At 39.1% G+C, this 27410-nt stretch overlaps 1 protein-coding gene across 4 annotated transcripts in view; it reads right to left on the bottom strand.

Annotated features, from left to right (window-relative positions):
• The window catches only part of BACH2 (BTB domain and CNC homolog 2), a 407704-nt gene that overhangs the window by 82673 nt on the left and 297621 nt on the right, over window positions 1–27410 (bottom strand). For all 4 annotated transcript variants that reach the window (XM_027856822.1, XM_027856841.1, XM_027856832.1 and 1 more), the window contains one exon: window positions 8502–8756. In XM_027856822.1, the coding sequence (XP_027712623.1) occupies window positions 8502–8756 (255 nt within the window). The remainder of the gene's footprint in view (window positions 1–8501; window positions 8757–27410) is intronic.

The raw sequence follows: 27410 nt of genomic DNA on the forward strand, positions 1-27410 counted from the left end.
TAATAATTTCAATTGAAGTGGCTAAGAAATTACACAAAAGAAGTATGAGAGGGAAGTAAAATACAAATGTCATTTCCCCCTACCCAACATATAAGTGAAAATGATGGCTAAACACAAACTGAAACAAATTAATTAATAATTGCAAAAACAGACAAGTAATTTTCTAACGTCAGCTTTTTTCATATAAATCCATTTTTAAAAGTTAAATGTTATCGCTAGTTCATATCACATGAGGTTGAAACACTGAGCAGCACATACACATATAACATTGACCATGTTGGCTTTAAAAAATGGTTTTGAAATCAGGTCACTGAAAAAACTCCAAACAAACCCAAATTCACTTGTTCACGTGCACAAGTATCTCAGGTTCACATATACTCTCTCCCAACTGCTAAAAGAGGAAGGCAATTCTTCAGCACTTTCTTTAAATAGGCCTTAATGGCTCTGGTATTTCAAAATGAAGGGTTTTCAAACAGCTTACATATTTCAGTTTCAAAATTAACTACTGCTTGGATTATTTTTTCACCTGGTACATTATTCTCTCCTTCCCAAATAACACCATACTGAAAGTCAAATTATAAGAGCATTTGTTCTCATTTTACATGGCTTCATTTCACTGTACACCTATTTAGACTCTGAAGGCCAAGTCAGAGTCTTGGAAGTTACTTTTGCAGATAGAATACTGATAGAATACTCAGGAAAACCTGAGTTCAAATCCAGCCTCAGACATTTACCAGTTTCATGGCCTCAGGGAAGTCACTTAACCTTTGCCTACCTCAATTTACTAATCTGTAAAATGAGGATAGCAATACTACTTACTAGGGTTGTTGTGAAGATCAAATGAGATATTTGTACAGAGCAAAACAAAACAAAAAAAAATTTGTAAATTTTGAAAGAGCTATATTAATGTTAGCTATTATTTAGATATTTCCAAACTATCAACAGGAACTTACCAACTTCTTAGTAGGTATTCCATGGCTAGTTACCTGACATATTCTGAATCCTAAATATTTGCTTTTTAAAAAAAATACACAGTCCAATCTCATTAGTGGGTCTTGAAAATCTATACCATAGATGTTAATGAGGAATTCTTTGTAAAACGTATTTCAGCAGTGAGGGTTGGGCTCCTTTCTGACAGCAATAATGTCCACGTTTATACAGCATTCACTTTTTGAAAGATTTAACAGAAAGCACAGATAATACCTCATCCATCCTTACCACAGCCCACCTGGTGTGGCTGGCAATTAGCATTATTACTTTTTCATATCCATAAGAAAAACTAGGGCCTATACAGGTACACAAAGCAACTTTCTTAATGTCTTAAAGTAGAAGCAGAAGGGGTATGTTATGGCCTGTATTTCCCAAAATCTGTGTTTGGACTATTCAATAATACCTAGTGATTCTCAGATTCTTGAAGCTGGCAAGCCTCAGGGAAATCTCATTCTTTCCATCCATGCCTCTTCAAAGGCCTGTGGCCATAAACTAAGAGGTCTTGTTTGCAGAAACTACAAATGTTATACCCATTACCCTCCCAAATTATTAATCCTTTCCTCTCCCAGGTCTTTCCTTTCCTTTCCTTCATGCAACCTACTTCCTTGGCCCAACATTTCTTCCTTCTCCCCGAATCCTCTGCTTGCATGAAGCACACTTCTGAACGCTGAATCCTACCTAGGTTAGGATGAGGGAGAAAGGTACCTTCCTCAGGAGAGGATTAGGTCCACATCAAGACAGGGGAGAAAAAGAAGGTAGGCGATCATTCTGTGGGCCTTGATACTGTGTAACCAAAACTCTGTATCATCCCAAGCCCTGCCTTCCCCTTCACACCTATCTGTCTGTTCTAATGATCACACAGGTTCTGTGATGGGACTCCTCAGCTTTGTTGTCATTGAGCATTTTCTCTGGCATCAAATGCTGGCACAAACTTCAAATGAGAATCTGATCAGCCTTCCTATCTATCCCCTGGAAAGATGATGCCTAAGCTCTCTTTCCTTTAAAGGCTTCCAGATTATTCAGTTTATGTGGTTAACAGCCCTTGTTGGGAGCCATGTGTTACAGTAATTAATGTTCTCTTATGGCCCACAATTTAGATTAGTCACAAATACCTTTTTTTTTAAATAATATTTTTCAATGAACAAAAATGGATTCCTTTCTTCCCATCCTCTGCCACAGCATTAAGAAAAAAAAGAGAAAAACAATGCACATTGTTTTCTAAGTCACAGAGAGCAGCAGAAAAATAATTAGAAAAATTAATTAAAATAAGTAAAATAAAATAACAGTAATAAAAATTTAGAAAAATAATATGCATAGACAAGAAAAACAAATTCCTACACTGACCATGTTAAAAAAGTCTCATCCTGTACCTTGAACACATTACCTCTCTATGTACATAATATACTTTACATGGAATCATGAATGGTCATTGTTTTGATAAGAGTTCTTCAGTCTTTCAAAATTGTTTCCACAGTGTTATTCAAGTATGTTTCTTTAGTAAGAATTATGTTTTTTAGAAGCACATTTTAAAAATCACTTAGGTTAGATGTATATTATTTATTCTAGCTACTTCCACTTCTTTCTTCCTTATAGTACTTCAGCTAAAAACTTAAAACTGCGTAACCTCAACTGAATCTTAGTGATGTTTCCTGAGTCAGCTGCTCTTTCTGTTGGAAAAAAAGGGCTCTGTTCCCAGATGTTAAATGCATAGGCTGTCACTGGCCACCCGTGACAAGGTACATAAGACGGTATAAGGGCCCAGCTGTAGCTAACCAACTTGTCCTCCTCTTCTCAGCCCTGGTGTGAATCTCCCATCTTCTACTGCGGGCGTTATCAAGCACTACTGTCCAAGCACTCCAGACGGATAGGGGTAGAGGTGTGAAGGTAAATGTTTAACAACAAACCCTCCACAAAAAAGTACCCATCACACACTTTTTATGTTCAATCTTCATTATTAACTCCCTCTCTCCCCACCCCTTTTTTTGTTGCTGATTCCTGAGTTGTAGACACTACACTGAAAATTTAACAACTGGCCTGTCAGAGTTGGCTCTGACACATCCCTGGAATGGGTCAGAGCCTTGGGTGCTTTTGTCCTTTGATGGATCTGTGATCTCACTAATGTTGATACTCCTCCCAATAATGCAACTTGCAACCTATTTTTGCTTGAATATCCTGCGTGGTTATCACAGATGTGCTCTCATAAATCTCAGGGAGTTTGCACTGGTTGTTCCCCATTCCTGGAATGTTATCCTTTCTCATTTCCAACTCTAAATCCCTGGCTTCGTCTAAGAGTTCTTTCCTGGTCTCCCCAATTACTCTTCTATCGCCTCTAAGGTTGCCTTCCGTTTACTCTATATTTATCTTGTATGCTATTATTTATACATGTTATCTGCCCCATTAGAATGTAAGTTCTTTGAGGACAGGGACTGGTATACAGTCTCAGTGCAGTGCCTGTTACGTAGTAATCACTAAAATACATGTTGATTAATTGATTGATCCTTCACAGGGAGTTCACTCAACATACATGGGGCCTTCCTCTAGATATCAGTGGAGCAACTGGGCTGTCCACTCATCACTCTTGACACATGACTAGCCTATCTTTTTTCTTCCATTTATAAAAAATGTAATGACAGCCTTTATGTTGTTTTTCTTGTATAATTCTTCACTGGAACCATGGCATAGCCTGCTAACTGTTGGCATATTACTTTTAAAAATGTTATAAACATAGAGTATAGTTTCTTTATGAAGAGACCAAATATCTTCCTTATTTTTGAAGGAGATTTGCATGTAGAGGCTTATATGTCACATTTCTCTAAAGAACTCCATTAAAACTGCTGCTCTCTATGTCTTAGAAACTGAGGAACATTGGTCTATGATTACACTTTTCCTCCTATGGTTGACATCCAGAAGAAGACCTCTATTGACCCATAGCCAAGGCTAAGTTGTTGCTCCATCTAAAATTGTAAAGTGCAGCCAAGACTACTTTCTGCAAGGAGGATTATATACACAGAAGTACATCTGAGGGAGTTATTTATTGGATGGTTTGTCCACTGAGTTCCTTTTGAAAAAATAAAATTTCCTGGCAGAATCTGTCTTGAACAATTCTCTTCCATGCTTTTCTTTGAAACCAGGAAAAGTGCTATTTAGCATGGTTATCATGGAGTCTTGTTTTCCAAAATAGTTTACCTGATTAAGATAAAGGGGTGCAAAAATCAAGTGGGAGGGGGGAGAGGCTTGAGGTAGGTGGACTCATTAGCAGACTCTTACAATAATCAGGTGTAATTTGATGAAGGCCTGCTACACAGTGGTGGCAGTGTCAGAGGAGAGAAGGGGGTGTATTGTACAAGAAACAGAGAGAAGGGTGAAATAGATTAGCCTGGATTACAGACTAGATACAGTGAGGAGTCAAGGATGACATCTGGATTGCAAGCCTGAGGGCCCGGGAAGATAGCATTTCTCTATAATAATAGGGAAGGTAGAAGGTGGGGAGGGTTTAGGGTGAAAGATAATAAGTCCAGTTTTAGACATGTTGAGTTTAAGATGTCTACTGGATATCCAGTTTGAGATGTTTGAAAGGCAGTTGTTGAGGAGAGACTGGAGGTCAAGAGAGAAGCCGGTGCAGATTAGAGGCATTGGCAGAGAGACTGTAATTAAATCCATGGGACAGAGAAGATAAGAGGAAGAAGAGAAGAGGACCCAGGACAGAACCTTGTGGGACACTTACGATTACAGGGTGTGATCTGGATGCGTATACAGAAAAGGAGACTGAGAAAAAGTGGACAGACAAGTAGAAGGAGAACAAGGAGAGAGTAAAAACCCAGGGAGAACAGAGTATCAAGGAGGAGAGAATTATCAACACTGTCAAAGGTTGCAGAGAGGTCGAGGAAAATGAGGATCGAGAAAAGGCCACTGGATTTGGCAACTAAGAGAATCACTGGTAACTTTGGAAAGAGCAGTTTTGGTGAAAAGATAAGGTCAGAAGACAGATCATAAGGAGATGAGATGACAATGAGAGGAGAAAGTGAAGGTACCTATCACAGGCAGCCTTTTCAAGGAGTTTAGCCACAAGGGAAGTAAAGATATAGCGCAACAGTTAGGGGATGGAAAGAATCAAGTAAGGTTTTTTTTGAGGATGGGGTAGACATTGGCATCTCGTAAGCAGTAGGGAATTGGCCATTAGACAGAGACTGAAAATAACTGCTGGAGTGTGGATGATAGAAAGGGCAATATGTTGAAGGAGATGAGATGGGATGGAATCATTTGAGCAAGCAGAGGAGTTAGCCTTTGTAAGGAGTAAGGCTGCCTCATCCCGTGAGACACGGGGGAAAGTATACAGTGGCAGAAGGCATATGAGCAAGATATAAGAGATAATATATGTAAAGCGCTTTGTAAATCTCAAAGTGCCATATAAATGCGAGCTAACACACAGGAATCATTTTTGAAAGTTCTGTGTTTGTATTAAGCTAGAAACTTTTAATAGTCCATGTAAATATTGGCCATTTAACACTTCTTTACCTGTCTTTTGAGCAGTCTTGGGCTGCTATTTATTGGGATGCAGCTTACCAAGGATTCTATTGTCTAATGCCAGGGAAGATCCCAAGAGTTCTAGCCTCAACAGACTCTGGGAATAGTGGGTATCTCTTGCTATCTTTTTGCTGTTGTTTTCGAAAGGGAAAAGCCTTTTTATAAAACAGATTTGAAAAAAAGTCTCTTCATAAAATAGTGGACAGGGATTTTCTTGTTGTATATACCTATGGTTTTCAGGGAGGTAAGCTGCTGATCTCCCAGCAATCAGATTTTTCAGGGTAGGATATTATAAAAGCAAGAACAGAGGAGGCTAAAGAAGAAGACTGGGAGCCCAAGGTTGGAATGGAGTATGTAAGATTTGCTACCATTCTGAAACTCCCTGCAAACTTTCAGGCAGTCAAAGGATATGCAGATAAATGAATAATCATGGGTCAGTGCCACAGGTTGCTGGGAACTGGGCAATCTGACCGGGTACATGTAGTTTTAATCAGGTATGTGTTTATTTTTCTTCCATGAGATTATTTCCCTATTAAATGTCAGAAAGTCTTGGGAAGCAGCAGCCAGATATATGTGTTTGAGGCTGTTTTAGTTATGCTTTATTTACCACTTTAAAAAATTGTGAAGTTGTTGATGGGAACAAGCAAGACAATAACATCACAGTCATCCGTGGGATTTTAACCTGTGTGTTGTGGCTATTCAAGTGTCATTAGAAATAACAACAACAACAAAAAAACCCACTTCTGAGAACTGCCCTAAACTGATTTGATATTAAAAGTTGGGGAGTATGACCATACTTAATTTATCTTTATCCCTCAGTAAAATGAAGTAATTATAAAGTACTGAGCAGAAAGTTTCACCTATGCACTAACTGGAATGCTAGAAATAATACAGAAGGTAGAGATCATACGAGGCCCATTGATCATTTTACACATGTCTAGAAGAGATAAAAATCAATACAGTCCTGTTGACTTTTTATCTGGAATATAAATAGCCAGAAAATTAAAACAGTAGGACTTTTTGTGGGTAGTGTTATCCTGTCTATGTAAGAAGAGACGAATGACAAGCAAATTAGAGTAATAGGAATAATAGCTAGCATTTACATAATGCTTTAAGATTTGCAAAGCATGTTACAAATATTATCTCATTTTATCCTCATAATTCTGGGAGGTATATGTTATTATTACTCTCATTTTTACAGATGAGGATACTGAAGCAGACAGGGGTTTAATAATTTGCCTAGGGTCACACAGCTAGTATGCCTGAAACTGGATTTGAACTCGAGTCTCGCTGACACTAGGTCTAGTGAGCTACCTTGTTTCCTCTAAATAAACTGTTACCAGGGATTTGATCAAAAAGGAGACTCCTTGCATATGTCACACCCTTTCTCATCAAGATCACCATACAGTGATAACTAATGACCTAGAGGCATTATAAGACTGAAAGTGCTTAGAATAATTCTCCTGATAAATATATTTCACTGTATTTTAATTCTTTGAAAATTGGCAATATGTATGTAGTATATTTAGCAATACTTACTTACCTAGAAATCTTCAGTTTGTACCATACCTGTTAGACCTTTCTAAGTAAAAGGTTTACAGTAAAATCTCACACTATAAAGTTGAGACAATGTTTAGAATTGTTCAAAATGAAGCATTTTAGTGGGAGAAATTGGGGTAGAATTTGATTTAATGCAGAATATTTTCTGCCAGTTCAGAACAGAAAAATAAAGGCTCCCAAGTCTTATTCCTATTCCTCACCAATTGCTTATATGTCCCCTCAAAAATCGTAATTTTTACAACTGATTGAGCTGACCCATGTGACAAATGGGTACTAGACTTCTTATCTAGCAGACAGAGATGTCTAAGCATTGATAATGAAGTACCCCCAAAGAATTGACCTAAAAAGTTATTAATATAAAAATCCTGGATGTTCATGCATTTGCTATTTTAAAACTCTTTGCCACTACACTGTTAGTTGGTAGTAAAATCATTTGTTTTGGGAATGTAGAGTACTTTGTTTAAGTTATGGTCAGGACAAGGTTTGAAAGAAAAATTCGAATTGTACTACAGGTGAAGGGGTTTCCTTTGGAGGCGTGAGAAAGCCAGTGGGAAGCCATTTGATGCAATGTCTAGCATTACTATGTTTATCTTCCTTCTCTGGTCCCCATGGGCTTTTTTCAACCTGAACAAAAGGCCTAAAAATGATCCACATTAGGAAAGAGAAATCAGGATGATGGGCAGGGAAGGATTCAAGTAGCTGTACACAAGATAGGAAATTAGGGGAAATATAGTTTAAAGGATCAGTGGACTTCATGGCCTTCCATTGGGGCAGCTTATCCTAGAAGGTCCTAAAGCTCAACAAGAACCACTAAAATAAATCTCTAGATCAAAACCTGCAAGGCCACCTAAGCGTCCCACTAGCACAGACCTACCAGGTGCAGCCACAGAAAGGAATGAACTAAGTTCTTATAAGATATTTTCAATAATGGCAAACAAGGCAAGCTTACTCATTTGAGAGCTTTTGTTACAGCAACTGTCAAAAGATGGGTTGTTTTTATTACTCCCTCTCTCCTCCCAGCCCCCCAAAGGAAGGTCTTGTGAACACTTTCGTTCCTTCACTCTCAAGGGAAATCCAGCAATCCTTAAGCCCAATGAAACTGAAAAATCATAGCAACAGTCATTGATTCAAATCCCACAAGAGCTGTACCATCCTTGGACTGGCATACTCATAACCAGAGGGTTAAGTGAACACAGTAAGGGGCTGTAAGCCACATAGAAGTGATTTGTTCATAACCATACCACAGAGACTTACGTGCCCCACTCCTACTATGTGTAGGACTTAGATCATAAGTCTATGAGATGGATACAGTATGCTACTTGGTGGACAATTCAGCATGCATACAAATTAAAGCATGCACACAAATCAACATTATCAATCATTTGACTGGTCACCATCATCAACTGTAACAAATAAAAATACCGTACCTCCTCAGGCAGGCTGACAACCAAGTCATGTTTCGTCTGCCCTACCAGAGCTTGCCAGAAGTATTCACTGCATGCTGCCAACACAGCCCGGTGGGCTCGGAACTCTTTCCTTTCCACAATCAAAGTCACATCACAAAGAATATCCTTCTTCCGCTGGTCATTGAGGCACAGGAGGATATTGGTACAATGGACTGTTGACTCATACACATACATGGGGGATTCAGTCTTCTCATCCACAGACATTCCGTTCACACCCTAAAATAGAAATAAGAGTTATTCTAGTTAATCAGAGTTTGGGAAAGACACACATACACACACATACACACACTAGTGGGAGAAAAAATGAGAGAGGCAAAGAAAGATGACATCATGGTTTCTCTGTCCTGCATGAACTAGGCAGCAAATGGTAAAACTGCTGATCAGCACATTAATTCTTTGCTACAACAATAAGCTCAGGAAAACTATCTGGAAAGACATTTTCTATCACAGACCTTTATCCTTCTCCTTTATTAGGTTCCTTGTCCACCCACAGTAGCAAATACAGCTAGGATTTTTTTTTAACAGAAGATACAGGATTTTTAAAAAGTATTCATTCTTCAACGTTTTGAAGCCTCATTTTTTTCCAAAAGATATACATGAATAGTCCAAAACAAAGAACTAATTAAGATTTTTGCTAACAAAAATGCAGAATATAAGCTCCTTAAGGGCAGAGACAAATAAGTGTTTGTTGAATTGAACTGAACAGCAACAAAATAACTCTGAAGTACACGCACTGCTGAATGAATAAATGTCTTCTGGGCAGATGAATGCTAATTGGCACTTAGACGAATGAATGAATTGTTGAAACATATCACCAGTATGATTTCAGAATTTAGCTTAGACACTAGGGATTTGGTTTTTGTTACTATCTAGTAATGACCTAATATTAGCAAGGACTAAAAAGGGACTCTGCTAAATCAAGACTTTGTAACTTGGGACCCAATATTTAAATATTTTGATAACTATAATTAAATAAAATACGTTTCCTTTGCAATTTTATGTATTTTGTTTTGTGCATTTAAAAGTATTATTCTGAGAAGGGGTCCACAGACTTCACTAAACTGTCCAAGGGGGTCCATGAAACAAAAAAAAGGTTAATAACTCCTGTCTAAATGACCTCTGACAATCAGATACTAATGGCTACTTTTTACCATTTCATCATATGGTCCAGTTGCATCTTCTATTAAAGTCCCCCTCTGATGCCTTGCTGTGTCACAGAAGTGACCTGGCATTCTTTAAATGTCTGGCAGACCCTACCAAGTTACTAGACTGTCAATTGAGACGCCCCCTCCCCCTTAGGTACATTTGGAGAGGCTTCTTATAAGAAGGTTGCTCTTTGTAATAAATATTTTTGGGCTACAGAAGTTCATGAAATCTTCTAATGAAATGTGGAGAGGGTTGTGATCTATGTCAGAAGGGAAATTACACTGCACTGATAAGCTTGTAGCTCTCTGAAGTAAGAAGTATAACTGGATACCTTTATTTTTGCTCATTCACAGGCAGTCACCATCTGTCACTGATTTACTAACAATCCTCGTCATCTTAAACAAAAAAACGGATGTACATCCATTCTAAGGAAACGCAATGATAAAATCATGATGGTCCAAAAAAAGGCAGACTAGGTAATAATGATGCATCTAAGAGGATTTCTTGCCTTATAAAAGGACTTGTTGTAGTATTTCTTTAAATAATAAGTTCCCTTAGTAAAAAGTATAATACAAATTACATATGACTTTTTCAGAAAAAAGATCTATTGCTAGGGTGAGGCACACCTGTAATAATAACATTTTTATTTGGTCCAATGCCTTTAATCTAAGGAAATTCAAACATTTTATAAACACTTACCCTAATGCCCCTCATCCCATTATGATTCCACTTGGGTGGATTTGGCTCTGCTTTAACCAGTGTTTTTGGAATACATATCCATAAGCTTATTTGAGAGGTAGCGTGGTATAGTGGATAGAAAGCCAGCCTTGAAGTCAGTCAGACTGGATTCAAGTCCACACACTGGCTCTGAAACCCTGGGCTAATCACTTAACTTCTCAATACCCCAGGTAAACTCTACTAAGAAGCAGAAAAGACACTGACCTGCATTGGTAGAAGGCATTTGCTCATCAGTTATTCCCTACACCAATGAGACCACAGTTCAATACCACCCCCCCCAACCCCATAACTCCCAAACCTATTTATGCAAAAGAATAGTTCTCCTAGCAGTCCTGGAGAAAGCAGCAAGGCAGATGTGCCCTTTCCTTCCTGGTTTGCATTTTCTTTACAGTCAGAAGAACATCCTGGCTGGTATGATTTAGGTGCAATGGCTACAAGCCAGGGTGTGAGATTTAGCTTACATGGCATCTCTTTGTGCTGAGGAAACTAGTGCTGAACTGTTCATTACTTAGTCAGAAGATATATGTGCTCCATTTTCACTTCCTCTTTATTTTTCTATCTTATAAGTACTCACGTGTATAGGATTATCTCCAGGATTCTCTCAACTATCCACTTTACTCTTAGCCTTAAAATTACTACTCTCTCTACCATCAAATTCAATTCTCTCAATCAATCAATCCCTAGGTATTCATTGAGTATGTAAGATAATATATGCTCAATAAATAGTGAATGAATATCTTAAACCTCTCCATTCCTTCACTGTCTATTGAGCAACAGACATCATTATCTTTTACTATCATGAGAAATGCTTGCTGTGGAGGAAATAAAATTTCAGGGAATTAATCCGAGATATAGAATGGGTTCAACAGGTCATCTAAGGTATCTCCGGTAGGCAGAAGATAGTGTTTTCTGATATATATACACGCATACATACATACATACATACGTATACACACACACACACATGTAAAGCATATCCCCAAAAGTTTTCATGCTATTTTAAGCTAAAATTGTCCAAAGATTTTGGGGATTCCTTGTATTTTCAGGGAGTTTTCAGGTTATTTCAGAAGACATCTTCTGGTCTAAAATCAACAGCTATCAGGAAGCTTTTCCTAGAGTTTTCCTCATTTGGGAATTTTCTTAATTTTATCCCATCACTCCACTGTTTCTTCTTTAAGCTCCTTGTGTCAGCTTTAAGCCTTTATAGTATTTACAGACTTACTATCTTCTCTATTCCATCTATTTCCTGGCTATCTTTTGAGTGCAACATCTTTAGTTTCTTTTTTTTCCCATCTTTTTTTCATCTTTAGTATCTTGATCTCCCTCCAAAAATCTATAAATTTTTATCTTTCTACAATTATCTATTATCTGGATAGTTCCAGTTATACAGGAATCCTTTCCAATTTGTTGATGTTTCAGTTGGACCAATGGAACCAAACTGAATCCTACTGCTCTTGCCACTTCATACTAAGATTCAGTACATAACTATGCTTCCTGTCTCTTTCTTTCTACACACACACACACACACACACACACACACACACACACACGCCAACCAACATTAAGTGCCATAGAAACTCTTATAATTTCATAGTGGAATAGGTATTTAATTTCTGAGTCATTTAGTATAAAAGGATTTGTTGTAGTATTTCTTTAAATACCCTAATTTAAATACCTTTATTTAAGGTATTTAAAGAACACCAAAGAATGAACAAAGTAAATCCTAGGAAAATGAGTTCTTATTCTAAGTATTCAAAAAATGTGTTACATAGATACATAGGGAGAATTAGATTGGAAAGAAGCTTCCCAAAGGTTCTGGTTTCATCTGGTTCTCCCTCTTTTGCCCAAAAAGAATGAGTTGCGTGTGTGCACCTCTTCCTCTACTCCCTCCTCTCCCAGTTTTCTTCAGTTAAGTTCAGAACATAACTGGAAATATTTCTCCTGAGGCTAGCTGTACAAAACATGACCTCCGATCGACTTTCAGAAATAAGTTCTTCTGTAGGGAAGCAGAGATCCCAAAAACATCCTTCTGAGCAGAAACTCCAAGGGAAACTAAAGGTAGGGGCAGGGTGGAACAAGGCTGGGCCCAACTGGGGAAGAGCTCAATTGGGGGGTGGCTGAACTGAAGAAGGTGCCATTTGGCAGCTTCCTTCTAAAAGTAATTATTCTTGCTAATCTAGTAGGTACAGAATTTACTTGCTTCTATTCTGTTCAAGGATGGCAAATCCGGTCAGAGACCTCTAGATTGTTGTGCTTGGGGAAAAGGCCCAGTTGCTCCAACCCAGTTATGGCTCTACATAGATGACAGGCACCTCAAAGGTATCATTGCTGTTATTTCATTAGAAGGATAACGACCTCTCAACCTCTTCAAAAAACCCAAGTGAAAACAATACAACCTTATGCACACTGTCTTCCAACTCCTTAGAGTCTGTTTATAGCTAAATACTGAATGACTCAGAAATTAAAATGTTTAGTGGTATTCTAGAGGCATAAGTGTGAAACTGTAGGCCTGTAGAAAAACTTCTGTGGAAAATCCAAAAGACTTCTGATTCATGAATGAGCTTAGAAGGTTAACTCTTTCAGACAAAACGTTGTGTCTAGAATGTTCCAGATGAAATGAAATGAATAATAACATCCCTCAAAGGTAATGAATAAAAACAAAACATAAACCATTTCACTTGAAACTCCAACCACATTTTTTCTTTTTAACTGTGTGTTTAAGTAAATACTTCTTTGACTCAAACACTGAATTTGCATTGATGATAAGAAATTTAGAAAAGAGTTGTCAAGTTTATAGAAATTTTAGAATACAAGTGTCACTTCAAAATACTCAGTTATCACTTATGGATGGGGAAGAAATATAAATATATGGAGCTTGGTAATTAACATTGAAACATAAGCTAGAGGCGGCTAGGTAGTTCACTCTATAGAGGGCTGGACCTGGAGTCACGAAGACCTGAGTTCAAATCCTTCCTCATATACTTACTAGCCATGTGACCCTGGTCAAGTGACCTAACCCCTATTTGCCTCAGTTTCCTCAACTGTAAAATTGGGGTATTAATAGTATTTATCTCCTGGGGCTGTTATGAAGATTAAATGAAATAATATTTATAAAGCTCTTAGCACAATGCCTGGCACATGTTGTTATTCTTCAGTCATTCAGTCATGTCTAACTCTTTGTGACCCCATGGGCCATACTGTCGGGTTTTCTTGGCAAAGATACCGGAACGTTTTGCCTTTTCCTTCTCCAGTAGATTAAGGCAAACTGAAGTTAAGTGACTTGCCTAGGGTCACACAGCTGGTAAGTATCTGGGACTGGATTTGAACTCAGATCTTCCTGACTCCAGGCCCAGAGCCCCCTGGCTGCTTGACACGTAGCAGGCACCTAGTCTATTCCTCCTTCCAGCCTTCTTTCCTTTCTTACCTTCTTTATAAAAGTAGAGTGATCCAATTTTACTATCTTTTAAAAAAGTGTTTTTATAAACCTAAAACTGAACATCAATACAAACTAAACTAATTTCAGTGCCTCAACCTTTTTTTGGATACCTTCAGCAGTCTGGTGAAGCTATATCCGCTGTGGTGCCTGTCACTCAATGGTTCCAATATCTTCAGCGGCTTGACATGAAGCAGTGTAAACATTCTTTGTATATGTACTTACGGAGCCGCAGAAGCAGAAACTAAAGGATGATGCCGAGAAGCAATTTTAACATTAGCTCCTTAACAGTTCTGCATTATAGAAAGGTCCTGATAAACAATGAATTCTCCTGAAGTAGCTACATGCATTCACATTAATGCTATTCAAAGTTGTGATTATGTAAAATATGGTAATTCTAGCCAAGTGGAAATACGTAGTGTAAATTCAAATAACGCAGCCACTTCAGGGGTTTCATTATTTGCACTAATCAGGACCTACCTGTACTAACCACTGAAGAAGAAAGTCCAATTTACTGATAGAAAACACAGCCTGGGACAATGATATAATGCAAAGCAGAAAATATTTAGAAAGGGCGAGGGACCATCACAGCTGCTAGGAGATGATATCTCCCTCTCTTTTAAAATACAAAAGTCATACAAATTATGACAATGCAATACAAACGATGTATGTGTACACACACACACACACACACACATGCGTATACACATTTTTCTAAGTTTTAAAAAGATGTTCCAATCTATAAAAATGAATGGGACGGATGAAATGATTTTTTTTTTTTTTTGCTTTTTGGTGAGGCAATTGGGGTTAAGTGACTTGCTTAGGGTCACACAGCTAGTAAGTGTTATGTGACTGAGACCATATTTGAACTCAGATCCTCCTGACTCCAAGGCCAGAGCTCTATCCACTGCGCCACCTAGCTGCCCCTGGATGAGATGGTTTTTAAGGAACCTTCCAGTTTTCCATCCTTTGACCACTATATTCTTCTAATTGGATCAAAACACAAGAAGAAAGGAATAGAAGAAAGGAATATCCATCCATCAGAGTCTTTCACATATTCTGATGAAACTTTAGAAATAGAACATCACATGAACAGAAGGAGGATTAATGCTCTAGACATTAGGACGGTACAGTAGATTCTGGAAAAGGATATGTCTGAGGATGACTATGTGCATTTTGCTTGTAGACTGAATGTAAGTAACTATGAGCAGTGAGGACTCATTGTAATAACTACTCATAGTATGATGCTTTAAGATTTATACAACACTTATTTTGTAACAACCCTGTGGGATAAGGCATACAAATAGTTTACTGCCATTTTACAGATGAAGAAAACAAAGCTCAGAAAGGGTAAATGACTTGCCCATGGGTACATGGCAACCAGGCTGCCAAAACTAGACTCTGGATGCACCAAAGGCTTTCATCTCTCAACCCAGCTTCTCCTAGGTACCCCTTTCCTAGTCCTGATTATATTGAAGGTCCTGGTTTTTTTCCAGTGGGTGAGAAGAAAGCTGAGGAACAGGTGAACACAGGTGAATTAACCACAGTTTCTGAGGTGACCAGTAACTTTTCAAAACACTGAAAAAAGCTTTCAAGAAAGCAACAAGCTTTTAATATTTAGGATCCTTAAAACAGTATCTGGACATCTGAGAATCTCTTTTGTCTCCTGTCAGATGCCAAACCAGTTATTTTGAGGAATACCTTTGGTCAGTCTTGGCCATTTGTTTCTCTGTTGGCAGACCTTGGGAAGTTCTGTGTCTTCACAACATGAAATGATTTGGTTGAATAGTGAAAATTTCAATCAAATAGCTTTGGGTGGAAGGGGATCGCTTGCATAATGCAAAAAACAAAAACAAAGCAAAACCAACAACAAAGCAAACAAAGCACTTAACCCCTTTACCATCCACTGAATTGCCTGGCTGAAGGATCCAGTGATTTGGCATGTTTTTTCCCCTCATGTGGACACAACCCATATCAAAAGCTAGAGTGAATCACTTGCGTTGACTAAGTCCAAGAAGACTTCTCAGTAAGGGAGATTAGGATGCAGAAGAACTAGGTTCTGGGTGCCTTCAGCCAATATTGAATTAATGTATTACATATTTTTATTACCTTTGTTCAAACAACTTAGTAATCATACACACACACACACAAACAATATCTTAACACTATTTGAGATTAGGCAAGGTGGGGATTTGGGGAACAAAAGGAACAATGGTAGATGGGCTCTGTCCTTCCCTCCTCTCTCAGATTCCAGTTCACAGTGTCAAGAAAGAGCCTATCTATCTATGGCGAGGAATTTCCAATACTACAATAACAAGTTGTAATCTCAAAAGAACCAGTGAAATATGCCCCCAAAGCCACTAAACTGTGCATACCCTTTGACCCAACAATATTGCCATTAGGTCTATATCTCAAACAGATCAAAGAAAGGGGAAAAGCACCCCCATATACAAAAATTCATTGGAGCTCTTTTTACAGAGGCAAAGGATTGAAAACTGAGAGGAGGTCCTTCAATTGGGGAATGGCTAGACAAATTACGGTACATGAAAGTGATGGAATAGTATTGTGCTCTAAGAAATGATGAAGGAGATGGTTTCAGAAAAATCCAGGAAGACTTTATGAACTGATGCAAAGTGAAGTAAGCAGAACCAGGAGAACAATGAACACAGTGGCAGCAATATTGGTAAAGGTAATCAACTGCAAAAGACTGAGTAACTGTCAACACAATGACCCACTGCAATTCCAAAGGACTCATGACTAAACATGCCATCTATGTCCAGAGAGAGAACTGAAGGACTTAAGAGTGCAGATTGAAGCATATTTTCTTTCTCTTTCTTTCTTTTTTTATTTTGCCTTTTTTGGGGGGGGAACCTGGCTATTGTGGAAATTTGTTCTTCATGACTTCATATTTGTAATGGGTCTATTTTTTGCCTTCTCATTGGGTGGGGGAGTAAGTGGGAAGGGGCAAAATTTGGAATTGAAAATAAAATAAAATTGGATTTAAAAAAAGGAATCAGTGAAAGTTTATTTACAAATAAACAAACATTTATAAAGTACCTGTTATATGCCAGGTACTGTGCTAGGCACTTTATAAATATAATTTCATTTTATCCTCATTACAATCTTGGGAGGTAAGTACTGTTAAAAATCCCCATTTTACAGTGGGAGAAACCAAGATTAACAGAGATTAAGTGACTTGCCCAGGGTCACACAGCTTGTAAGTGTCTGAGGCTGGATATGAATGCAGGTCTTATTGACTTCAGCCCCAGTCCTCTTTCCACTGTGCTAACCAACTGTCTTAAAAAACAATATTTTTTGAAATTTGTGGGTGAAGGAAATTATGAATGTGGAAAAACATAGTGGCTCATTATTCTCTCAGAAGTTAAGACCTGGTTTGGATTTGGAAGGAAGTAAGGAAACAAACACTTACTAAGTGCTTACTATGTGCCAGGAACTGTGCCAAGTGCTTTGTAAACATTATTTCATTTAATCCTCATAACAACCCTGGGAGGTGAATGCTATTAATATCCCCATTTTACAGTGGAGGAAACTAAGGCAAACAGGCATTAAGTAACTTGCCCAGGGTTACGCAGCTAGTAAATGTCTGAGGAAGGATTTGAACTCAGGTCTTCATGACTCCAGCCCCAGTGCTCTACCCACTTGGTAAGTTCATAGGATTTAGAGCTGTCAATCCAACTAGTCGTGCAGAGGAGAAAACTTATGGAAATGAAGGGACCTGACCAAAGTCCCACAGATAATACAGAGCATGGCTAGGATTCAGTAATCAGATTTGGAAATGGAGAATTTCGTTATTATGAATTTCTACATTCATTCACTTGCTCTTGGTATCTTATTGGTAACCCTTCAACTAACCATGCAATCAAAGCCCTGTGTCTGTTCCCCTGGGGCAGAAAGAGAGGGGCATTTAATTCATTTAGTAATTTTGCTTTTCTATCACCTCCAGTTTGTCTTTGGAATTATTTCTTTTCACCCATTGTCTCTCTTTGCATTCACTGCTCATACCTTACATAATGTTTTCTATTTTCTTTCAACATTTTTTTTCACTACCTACTTGACTAGTTTGAAGAACCCCAGGGAAAGAAGTTGTATCCTTTCTCCCCACACTTTTCTCAATCCTGCACCAAGTTTGCAAGGACCCCTATGCAACCCCTCCTCCCTTTTGTGGCTAAAGAAATACTTGAAACGTTTCTAGGAGTAGAAACCACACTCACTAGTTGTAAAGTAAGGCATGGTATTTCCTATTTTTTTGTTGTTGAGTCATTTTTCAGTCGTGTCTGACTCTTCATGACCCCATTTGGGGTTTTCTTGACCAACATACTGGGGTGGTTTGCCATTTCCTTCTCCAGCTCATTTTACAGACAAGGAAACAGAGGCAAATAGGGTTAGGTGACTTGCCCAGTATCACACAGCTAGTAAATATCTGTGGGTAGATTTGAACTCAAGAAGATGAATCTTCTGACTCCAGGCTCAGAGTTCTATCTATTGTGCTATCTAAATTACTGGTTTACTCCTCTTTCAAAGGAAGGCTAAGAGCCCTAAAAGAAGGAATTTAAGAACTGGAAACCAAAGGCTAAGGATTAATGCTGAAAATATATAAGCTTGGTTTTACTTAGAATAATCTCCAGTTTGCCTGGATTCCATCAGATACCCTTCTCCATGGGGAAATCATTAGAAATAAATGACATGCAAAGTGCGCCATAAAGCATCTGAGTCAAACTAACGAGAGGATGACTCATCAGATCATTTTACATTTTAATAGGACACACTGTGGATTTGTACTTAGCACACAGTTACTGCTGTTTTGACTCTCCTCAAAACAGTTCTCCTTCAAGAAGGAGAAGGAGGAGGAGGAGGAGAGGATTTCTAGAATCTGACAGGAATTATTCTCAGGAAATAAACCAAGGTCAAACCCCACAAATCTACTCACAAAAGCCAACAAGTGGCCAAATTCAGCAAGAACCAGCAAAAAGGAAAGTTGTGTTTTGTAATGATGGCCTGCTTAATTCCAACATTAACACCAAACTCAAAGGCAGCAGTCTTAAAAACTATGCTATGGTAATTAGTTGGCTATGTTTTTCGAAGAAAAACAAAACAACAGCTTTCCAGGGTTGTGGTTCTTTTCTTTCATTTGTTTGTTTTCTAATCTGGGAGGACTTTACCCTGTGGAAATTCTGTGAGGCACTGACAAGCCAGGACAGTGCCAATGTTGGGCTCCAGGTTTTGAGTAGGGAAGCCAAGCAACCATGACAGCAGTTCTATTCTCTGGAAGACACTTTCTTGGCTAGCTACTGCTAATGGGATGCTAACGTGACTTCTCCCTGCCCCTCTCCCCTCCTCCAATAGAAACTAAAGCTAAGAATGTATTTAACTGTGTGTAGAAGGTGAGTTATAGATAGACGTTACAGATAGACGTTAGGTACCCTTCAACTGACACAGGGAGAGAATTTGCATCCCAGTAGTTGCTCACCTTTAGAGATATTAAAAAATAAAACTTTCTCACACTGAGGTCATTTCCTAACCTACTCCCCCACCTCCCCAGAAACCTTTCCTCATAACAAATAAGAGGCAAGTTATGTCAGCAAAACCAACCAACAAACAGGTTAGTCTAACAGCATACACAACAATTCATACCCATAGTCCACCACCTCTCCCCCAAAGGGAGGGACCAAGTTAGGTGACTTGCCCAGTATCACACAGCTAGTAAATATCTGTGGGTAGATTTGAACTCACGAAGATGAATCTTCTGATGTGCTACCTAAATTACCGGTTTACTCCTCTTTCACTGACCAAGTTGGTCAGTGCAACTATTCTGGATTTGACAGCCTTCTAGTGTGATTTCCATTTATATTGCTGTTATGATCATTCGTACTGTTCTCTTGGCTTTGCTTTCTTCATTCTGTTACCAGCTCAGATACAGCTTACTCAGGTACATTTTGAATGCAATGTTCTGACTTTATCTGCCCGTGTAGCTTGGTCAGGAACTGGAACAGGGATGTTAGGTAGGCGGCACTTAGAAGTTGGGAGAAAGGGAGAAAGGGAGGAAATGTGGCCCAGCCAAAATACCATTAAGATATATCTTCAGAAAGACGAAGTTCCTTCCACTACCAGAACCCAATGGACAAAATGACATTTTGTTTTATAAGAGTAATGATTCATATGTTCACCTGGCTTTAAAGTTTACAAAATGTTTTCCTCACAACAAACTGTGAAGATGACAACAAATGATAAAAATGAGGTTGAGGTGAGGTAAGTGACTTGCCCAGGATCACACACCTTGTAAATGATTGTAACAATCCAGCTTGCTTTGGATCATAGATCACAGAGCTGCCAGGGATGTGGGAGTCATTGAGTCCAGAATCAAACCAGACCAGGATTGGTTTTCTCCTACACCAGACTGCCTCTGCATATTATCTGTGGGGAAATTCAGGCTAGGTTCATGAAGTTAAAAGTGGCAAATATGTTAGGGAGGCAAATAAAATTCAAAACTGCACCAAATGGAGGCAGCATTTGAACAATTCAGAGAAAGAATCTGATCTGAGCTTCATCGAGGAAAGGTTTGGGGTAAAGAAGCTTTGATTTCAATTTGAGCCTCTGTCTTTATCACTTCTCTCTCTTTGCCTTTTTTCCACTTTAAAATGATTAAAACCAGGAGGTGGAAACTATTGGTTGGCAGTTTGTTAAATCCCAAATTGGATAATAAAAGCACTTGAACCATCTGTTACCATAACAGGAGGTCAACGCAGCTAGAATGTTAACATACAGGTGAAATATCCTCTAGGGAGTGTGGTGGGAAAATAGAGAGGGCCTAAGCAAAGAAGAATTAAAAGAGAGAAAAAAATCCACGTTTTCAGTTTTCCTATTCCTATCCTTGGCATTTTCTCAAAGTAATTCTTCCCATTATCAAATTGTGAGGTCAGCACAGGTGATCTGACATATAAACTATAATATACACACCCACTCTCAGCCCAATGAAACAGATACATTCCACAGCAAACTTGCTGCCAAATGAAATTTCTGTAAAATGAACCATATTTTCCTATTGATTTTTATTTCATAATCAGAGATGCATTCCCAAAGGAAGAAAAAATTCTCCCTAATAAAATGAGTTGGAGACTTTGGGTTAGCAAGAGGATAAGATGATGGCCAATTCAATGCTATGTAGTTTTTGGGAAATGTGAGGTCTGCTGGGAATGTTTCGCAATACTTTCTGAGCTTTCCAGCACTTAACTAAGTCCAGAGTTTCCTGGATGCAGCATTTCCTCTTCTTCCTCTCTGCTCTACTACTATTAGACTAGAGGACCCTGTATATGAGAACTGTGACTCTACACTTAAATCAGTTGGAACACAGTTCCTTCTTCTTTAATTTGGGTACATACTATGTCGAATAGATCGAGGCTTCAACATATATGTGAATTATTTCTTGAGTCTGAAATTTAAGGCTTTAGCTTATATACATAGGGGATACAGTGATTTGATTGCTTGGGTAGGGGTAGTAGAGGGTGGAAATGCAAATGTCTACAAATCTTCCAGTTCAGGCTAATGATCAGGGGTATGATGGTTTCTGGAACAATTTTCAGGGACTCAGACTATCATCCAAGCGGTATGATAGGAATTAAAAGGAAATTTTTTGCCATAATGCAAATGAGTTTAGAGAGTTAGTAGAGAAAAAATTAGTTCAAAGGATTGACTTAAATGCCCAATGGCTTCTCTAGGCAGTTGGCTGGGTTCTGGAATTAAAAACTGCTGAGGCCATGCTTTGAGCTAAAAGATTGGAAACCCTTAGAAATTGAAGCTACAGTTTAATAGACAGTAGCAGGAGAAAGTAGCTTGCAGCTTGCTTATACAAGTAGATGCAGGGAGACACTTGATTTGAGAAGAGTCTTTAAAACGACATTTTGTACTCCATTAGACTGTGAGCTCCTTGAGAGAAGGGATTGTTGCCCCCCCCCCCCCAGTGCCTCCCTCCCTTTTTTGTATTCCCAATGCTTAGCACATGGCCTGAAACATAACAGGTGCTTAATAAATGCTTGCTGGAAGGACAATTAGGTGTTTTTTTAAAACTAACATAAAAAATAGACATGCTGTATTCTTTACAACTCTCAGTCTCAGTGTATGACTGTGAAGATGTGGTCTACTATAGAAAATTGTCCAAGAGGGCTTGATGCCTTCTCATATTTTTGTCAAGGATACTCCCAATATATGCATAGGTCAAGCTCAGAAATGTTTCACGGAGATGAAAAACAGGCATGTAGGTTGGAAGCTGCTGATGTCTGTTTTGTTGCCTTTTTGGGAAAAGTTCTATCTTTTTTATTCTTTTAGTATTGAGGGGCAGTACAGTCTGGTTGAATTTCTCCTGAAATTTGAAAGGCCGGGTGGTACCATGGAAGGATTATGCTTTTGGAGTCAGAAGACCTGGGTTCAAATACTGACTTGTATTACTTGAGTGACTTGGCACAAATCAGCTCACCTCTATTCATATTTCTGATCTATAAAATGAGGAGGCCAGACTTAACGATTTCTGAGGTCTCTTCCAACTCGACACCTATGATCATATGACATCAGTGACTCTTGGGGGAAGCAAGCAGCTGTGCTGGAGGCAAAAGGGCATGTCAGCAGGGATGCTGCCTCAGGAACAGAGTTGCTCTGGCTAGGCACATACCCTTGACACAGGTGTTTCCTGAACATGTACCTTTTCTGATTGGTAGTATTAGAGGGTAGTCCTGTGGCAAGAGAGGAGTCTTTCTGGTCATTTATTTTGCTGTGCTGTTTGATGACATATCTTTTCTTTGAACAAACGTGTCCTTTGATTTGGAGAAGGAAATGGCAAACCACTCCAGTATCTTTGCCAAGAAAACCCCAAATGGGGTCACAAAGAGTCGGACACTACTGAAATGACTGAACCATAAGAAGTCGTTTGATTATCCTTGTAAAGGAGGGGAGAGGCAACTAGGTGGTGTAGTGGATAGAGCACTGTGCCTGGAGTTAGACCAGAGTTCAAATTTGACTTCAGACATGTACTACTGTGTGACCTTGGGCAAGTCGCTTAACCCCTACCTGCATAAAACTGGAGATGGAAATGGCAAACCGTTCTAGTACCTTTGCCAAGAAAACCTCATGGACAGTTACTTCACAGGGTCATGAAGAGTTGGACAAGACTGAACGACAACAAAGAGACGAGAAGCTTGTGAACTCTGGTTTTGAGTTTTGAGGTTTTGAGCTATGACATGCCTCCAACTTTTCCACGTGTGGGAGGGGTCTTGGGTGTTACATGCAAAATAAATTGGGTCAACTTTGTAAATGTGAAATTCTGAGTACTAGATTTACTTCAATTAGATAAGTTTACATACAATAGGCCATGTATATGGAGTTCCTTTTTTTCTAGATACCTAAACTTGAATGTGGAAAAGAACATCTTCCCTATTTTTCTAGGCAATTCTTACTCTGGCAGTTTAGTATAATGGAAAAAGCACTGGAGTCTGAATGCTTGGGTTCTAATTCTAACTTATTTTTAGTATGATGATGCCATATGTGCTTGGACTCTAGGGTGGCATAACAACTGGGGCATGGGTGGTTCCTCCTCACTTTCCTAGTTGCCTCCCCCCAAAGATAAGAATGTTTAAAAAAAGAGCTATTGCACATGTGGATGGGGACCCCAAACCATCACACCTATATCTCACTAGAATCTTATCTTGACTTCTTCACTCCTCTTGCCCCCTTGCAATCTGCATTAGTGGTGTTATAAGGGGATAGTTTCACATATACGAGAAAGGGTTTGTACAAAGGCTGCAGTCATACTTGGGACGTGTAAGTATGTGTGTACGTGTATCTCTGTTGTGTGTAATGCCAGAGCTTCTCATTGGGCAAATCCTCCTTTCTTGCTACTAAAGTCCTACTTCTTCACTTTACCTCGATGGCGCTAGTAGTGACCTTTCCAGTTGGCCACTTGGCTTCCCTCAATCTGAATTTCTTCATCTGGTTTCTGAGGATAATGACATTTAATAGGTTGTAGGTTCAGAGAGGGCACAAAACTGGTCAACTTTCCATGTTTTTACTTCTCTCAGCACTTGGCATAGGGCCTTTTCACAGAATGGGCACTCGAGAAATGTCTATTGAATAAATGAAAAGGAGGTGTATAGTGTGAAAATATTGCATCTGGAATCTGGGGTTCTAGCTTCAAGTCTACCTCTAAAGACCCGTGGAACCTTGGGTAAGTTACCTAACCTCTCTGGGCCTCAGTTTCTTCGTGTATAAAGTGAAGGTGTTGAACTAGATGATCACTAAAGAGCCTCCTGGATCTAAGTCTATGATCCTATAAAAAGCACTACGTGCTACACAAATGTATGGTGTTAGCATCACCTTGCTAATTCTATTACCTTCATATTTTAAGGGTGTGGTTGTTCAGTTGTTTTAGTTATGGCCAATTATTTGTGGTTTGTGGTTTTCTTGGCAAAGATACTAGCATGGTTTGTCATTTCCTTCTCCAGCTCATTTTACAGATGAGGAAATTGAAGCAAACAGGTTAAGTGACTTGCCCAGGGTCACACAGCTAGTAAGTATCTGAGGCTGGATTCGAACTCAGGTCTCCCCAGTTGCTAGTGCCTCTTCTCCCTCTCACCAAAATTACCCTGTATTTACCTCTAAGTAGATACAAACGTTTTGCATCTACTTGTATGTCTACATGTTGTTCCCCTAGATATAATATAAGCCGGGACTCTTGAGTGTTTGTCTCTGTATCCCCAGCATCTAATACTGGGAGTGACACATGAGTCCAAATAAATGTTTTTGGATTAATCAATTCTGGAGTGTCGTTCATAATAGCTCTGTATGCTGATGAACTAAAAACAACTACCTGCGCAGGAATCGTGTTTTTCTCACAGAATTTGAGAGTTGGAAAAATCCTCAGCAGCTCCTCCTCTCGCCCATACACAAAAGGCATCTCCATGCAGCTGACGGGCATCATCAGCCTCAGCCTGGAAATATCCAAGGAGGGGGGAGCCCCTCACCATCTCATTTCTGGATCACTGGCCTCTTTGCTCCTCTTTCCACCCTCTGCTCTCTGGGGCCAAACAGAACAAATTTACTCCCTTCTCCACACAACCGGCCTTCAAATATGGAAGACAATTAATACATTTTCCTGAGTCCTCTCTTCTTCACGCTAAACGGAACTGGTCCATTTGGTTGATCCTCAGGAGATAGACACAAGGCCCTCTACCATCCTGGTTGCTTTCCCTCTGGACGCTCTCCAGTTTACTGATGTTTTACTTAAATCGTGGTGCCCAGAAGTGATGTTCCATATGAGGTTTGACAAGGGCAGAGTACAGGAGGATCTATTCCTAAGTTATGCCCCTATTAATGCTTCCCACGATTGCATCAGCTTTTCCCATTGCTATATTATCACAATGCTAATTTATACTAAACTTGAGACAGTCTGTTAAAGCCTCCAGATTTTTTTAAGAATAACTGCTGTCTGTCAATGGCTTCCTCCATCTTATACCTGCAAAGCTGATTTTTTTTTTGTGCTCCAGTGCAAGACTTTACCTTTATCCTTACTGAATTTCACTTTGTTAGGTTCAGCCCAGTTCTCTCTGTCAAGATCCTTTTGGATCCTGGCTTTGTCATCTACCCCTCATCTTGGTGCCATCTCCAAATTAGATGAGCATGACATCTGCACCTTGAACCAAATCATTGATAAAAGTTTTAAACAGCATAGGGCCAAGCATACATCCCTGGGAGACTCCACTGGCAAAATCCTGACACACTGACATCAAACCATTAACAAACATCCTTCTGAGTACAATTATCCAACCAGATCTGAACTATTTGATTGTATTATTGTCTGATCCATCTTCTCCACAAGAATAGTATGGGATACTCTTTTAAAACCTTTGGTAAAATCTAGGTAAATTGCATCCATAGCATCTCTCTAATCTACTAGTCTAATATATTTTCAAGAAACCATGATGCTGGGGCAGCTAGGTGGCACAGTGGATAGAGCACAGGCCCTGAAGTCAGGAGGACCTGAGTTCAAATCCAGCCTCAGACCAAACACTTGACACTTACAAGCTGTGTGACCCTGGGCAAGTCACTTAACTCCAACTGCCTAAAAACAAAAACAAAACAAAAAAGAAACTATGATGTTGGCCTGGTATGACCTATTCTTAATGGAGCCATGTTTATTTGTAATAACTACTTCCCTAGCTATATGTTTGCCAACCATCTCTTTAATAATCCATTCTCAAAACTGCCCAGGAAGTCAAGCTATAGGGCCTATTAGTTATTTTGGGATCAAAGGCCAGCATTCACCTGAGATAGGTGATTTGAAGCCCTCAAGAGCAGCTAGGTACTCCCTTACTATCCCCTTCCTTATTTGTGTATCAACTCCCTGCTGTTAGTCATCTTTGCTTCATTATTTCTAGGGTAAAGGCCATTCTTCTTTGCAGAGAAAATAAGTAAGAGTGGAACAGCTCTACCGTCTCTCTGCTGTCAGTTATTATCATTCCATCTACCCCAAGCAAAAATTCTTTTATTTAATTTTCCTCCCCCCCCAAAAAAATTAACTCCCTCTCCTTTTTGTTGTCCTCAACTTCCCTTGTCAGCATCATCTCATTTCGAACTTCAGCACTGTCTCTGCTGAGATCTCCTCCATTTCCACTGTCAGTTTGCAATCAGTTGTCACGCCAGCCTCTCTCACATTGCACAGCTCCTTCTAGACCTGTTTGCCTTTGTGACTTAGTTCATAAGCAAAAGGAATCACAAAAGGCAAGAGCTGCTTGTCAGCACCAAATGGCATCAGTTGGGACAGTCACAGAACTGCCACAAGAATGACTTTCCGTAAATAATATTTCCAAGAAGACTGCTGTTGACAGCCCTAAAGAAAGCCTGAGAACCAAGCCAGTCAGGTATTCCCCTAGCACAGAAACTATCTGAACAAAAACAACACAAGAAAAATGCAGGGTACAAGAAAAAAAAGAGACACTGTTAGTGCTCCATAGGTGAGCTGTAGTAATTGAATAGAAGCAAAGTGCCCACAGAGACTTTTCTTCAGTCACTGAATAATTTAGCGTTTTAGAAGTAAACATCAGTTGTGAATATTTTACTCTTTTTACACCCTCCAGTTATTGAATGCTATGATATAAAAATTAGAAATAGTCATCTTGACTGTAGTTGACTGTTCACTCCAATTTCTCTCTTCTCTGATCTAATTTATCTGTAGTTGCCAAATCATCTTTTTAAAGAATAGGTCTGACCATGCCACTTCTCTGCTCAAGAACTGTATCTCGGATAAAATATAAATGCCTCTGTTTGGCGCAGAAAGCCCTTCATGCTTGGTTGTAACCTACACCTCGGGATTCATTTCCTATTACTTTCCATCCTGAGACTATATTCAGGCTTACTTTGCCTCCTTGTCATTCCCGGAACTAAGAATTCCATCTCCTACCTCCACACCTTTGTGTGGGCTGTGCTGCCTGCCTGGAATGTATTTTCCTTCTCTCTTCTACTTCTTAGTCTTTAGTTTTCCTTCAAAGTTCAAT

This window comes from Vombatus ursinus, unplaced genomic scaffold (assembly GCF_900497805.2).
Source record: "Vombatus ursinus unplaced genomic scaffold, bare-nosed wombat genome assembly UNPS02000582.1, whole genome shotgun sequence".
NCBI classification, from domain to species: domain Eukaryota; kingdom Metazoa; phylum Chordata; class Mammalia; order Diprotodontia; family Vombatidae; genus Vombatus; species Vombatus ursinus.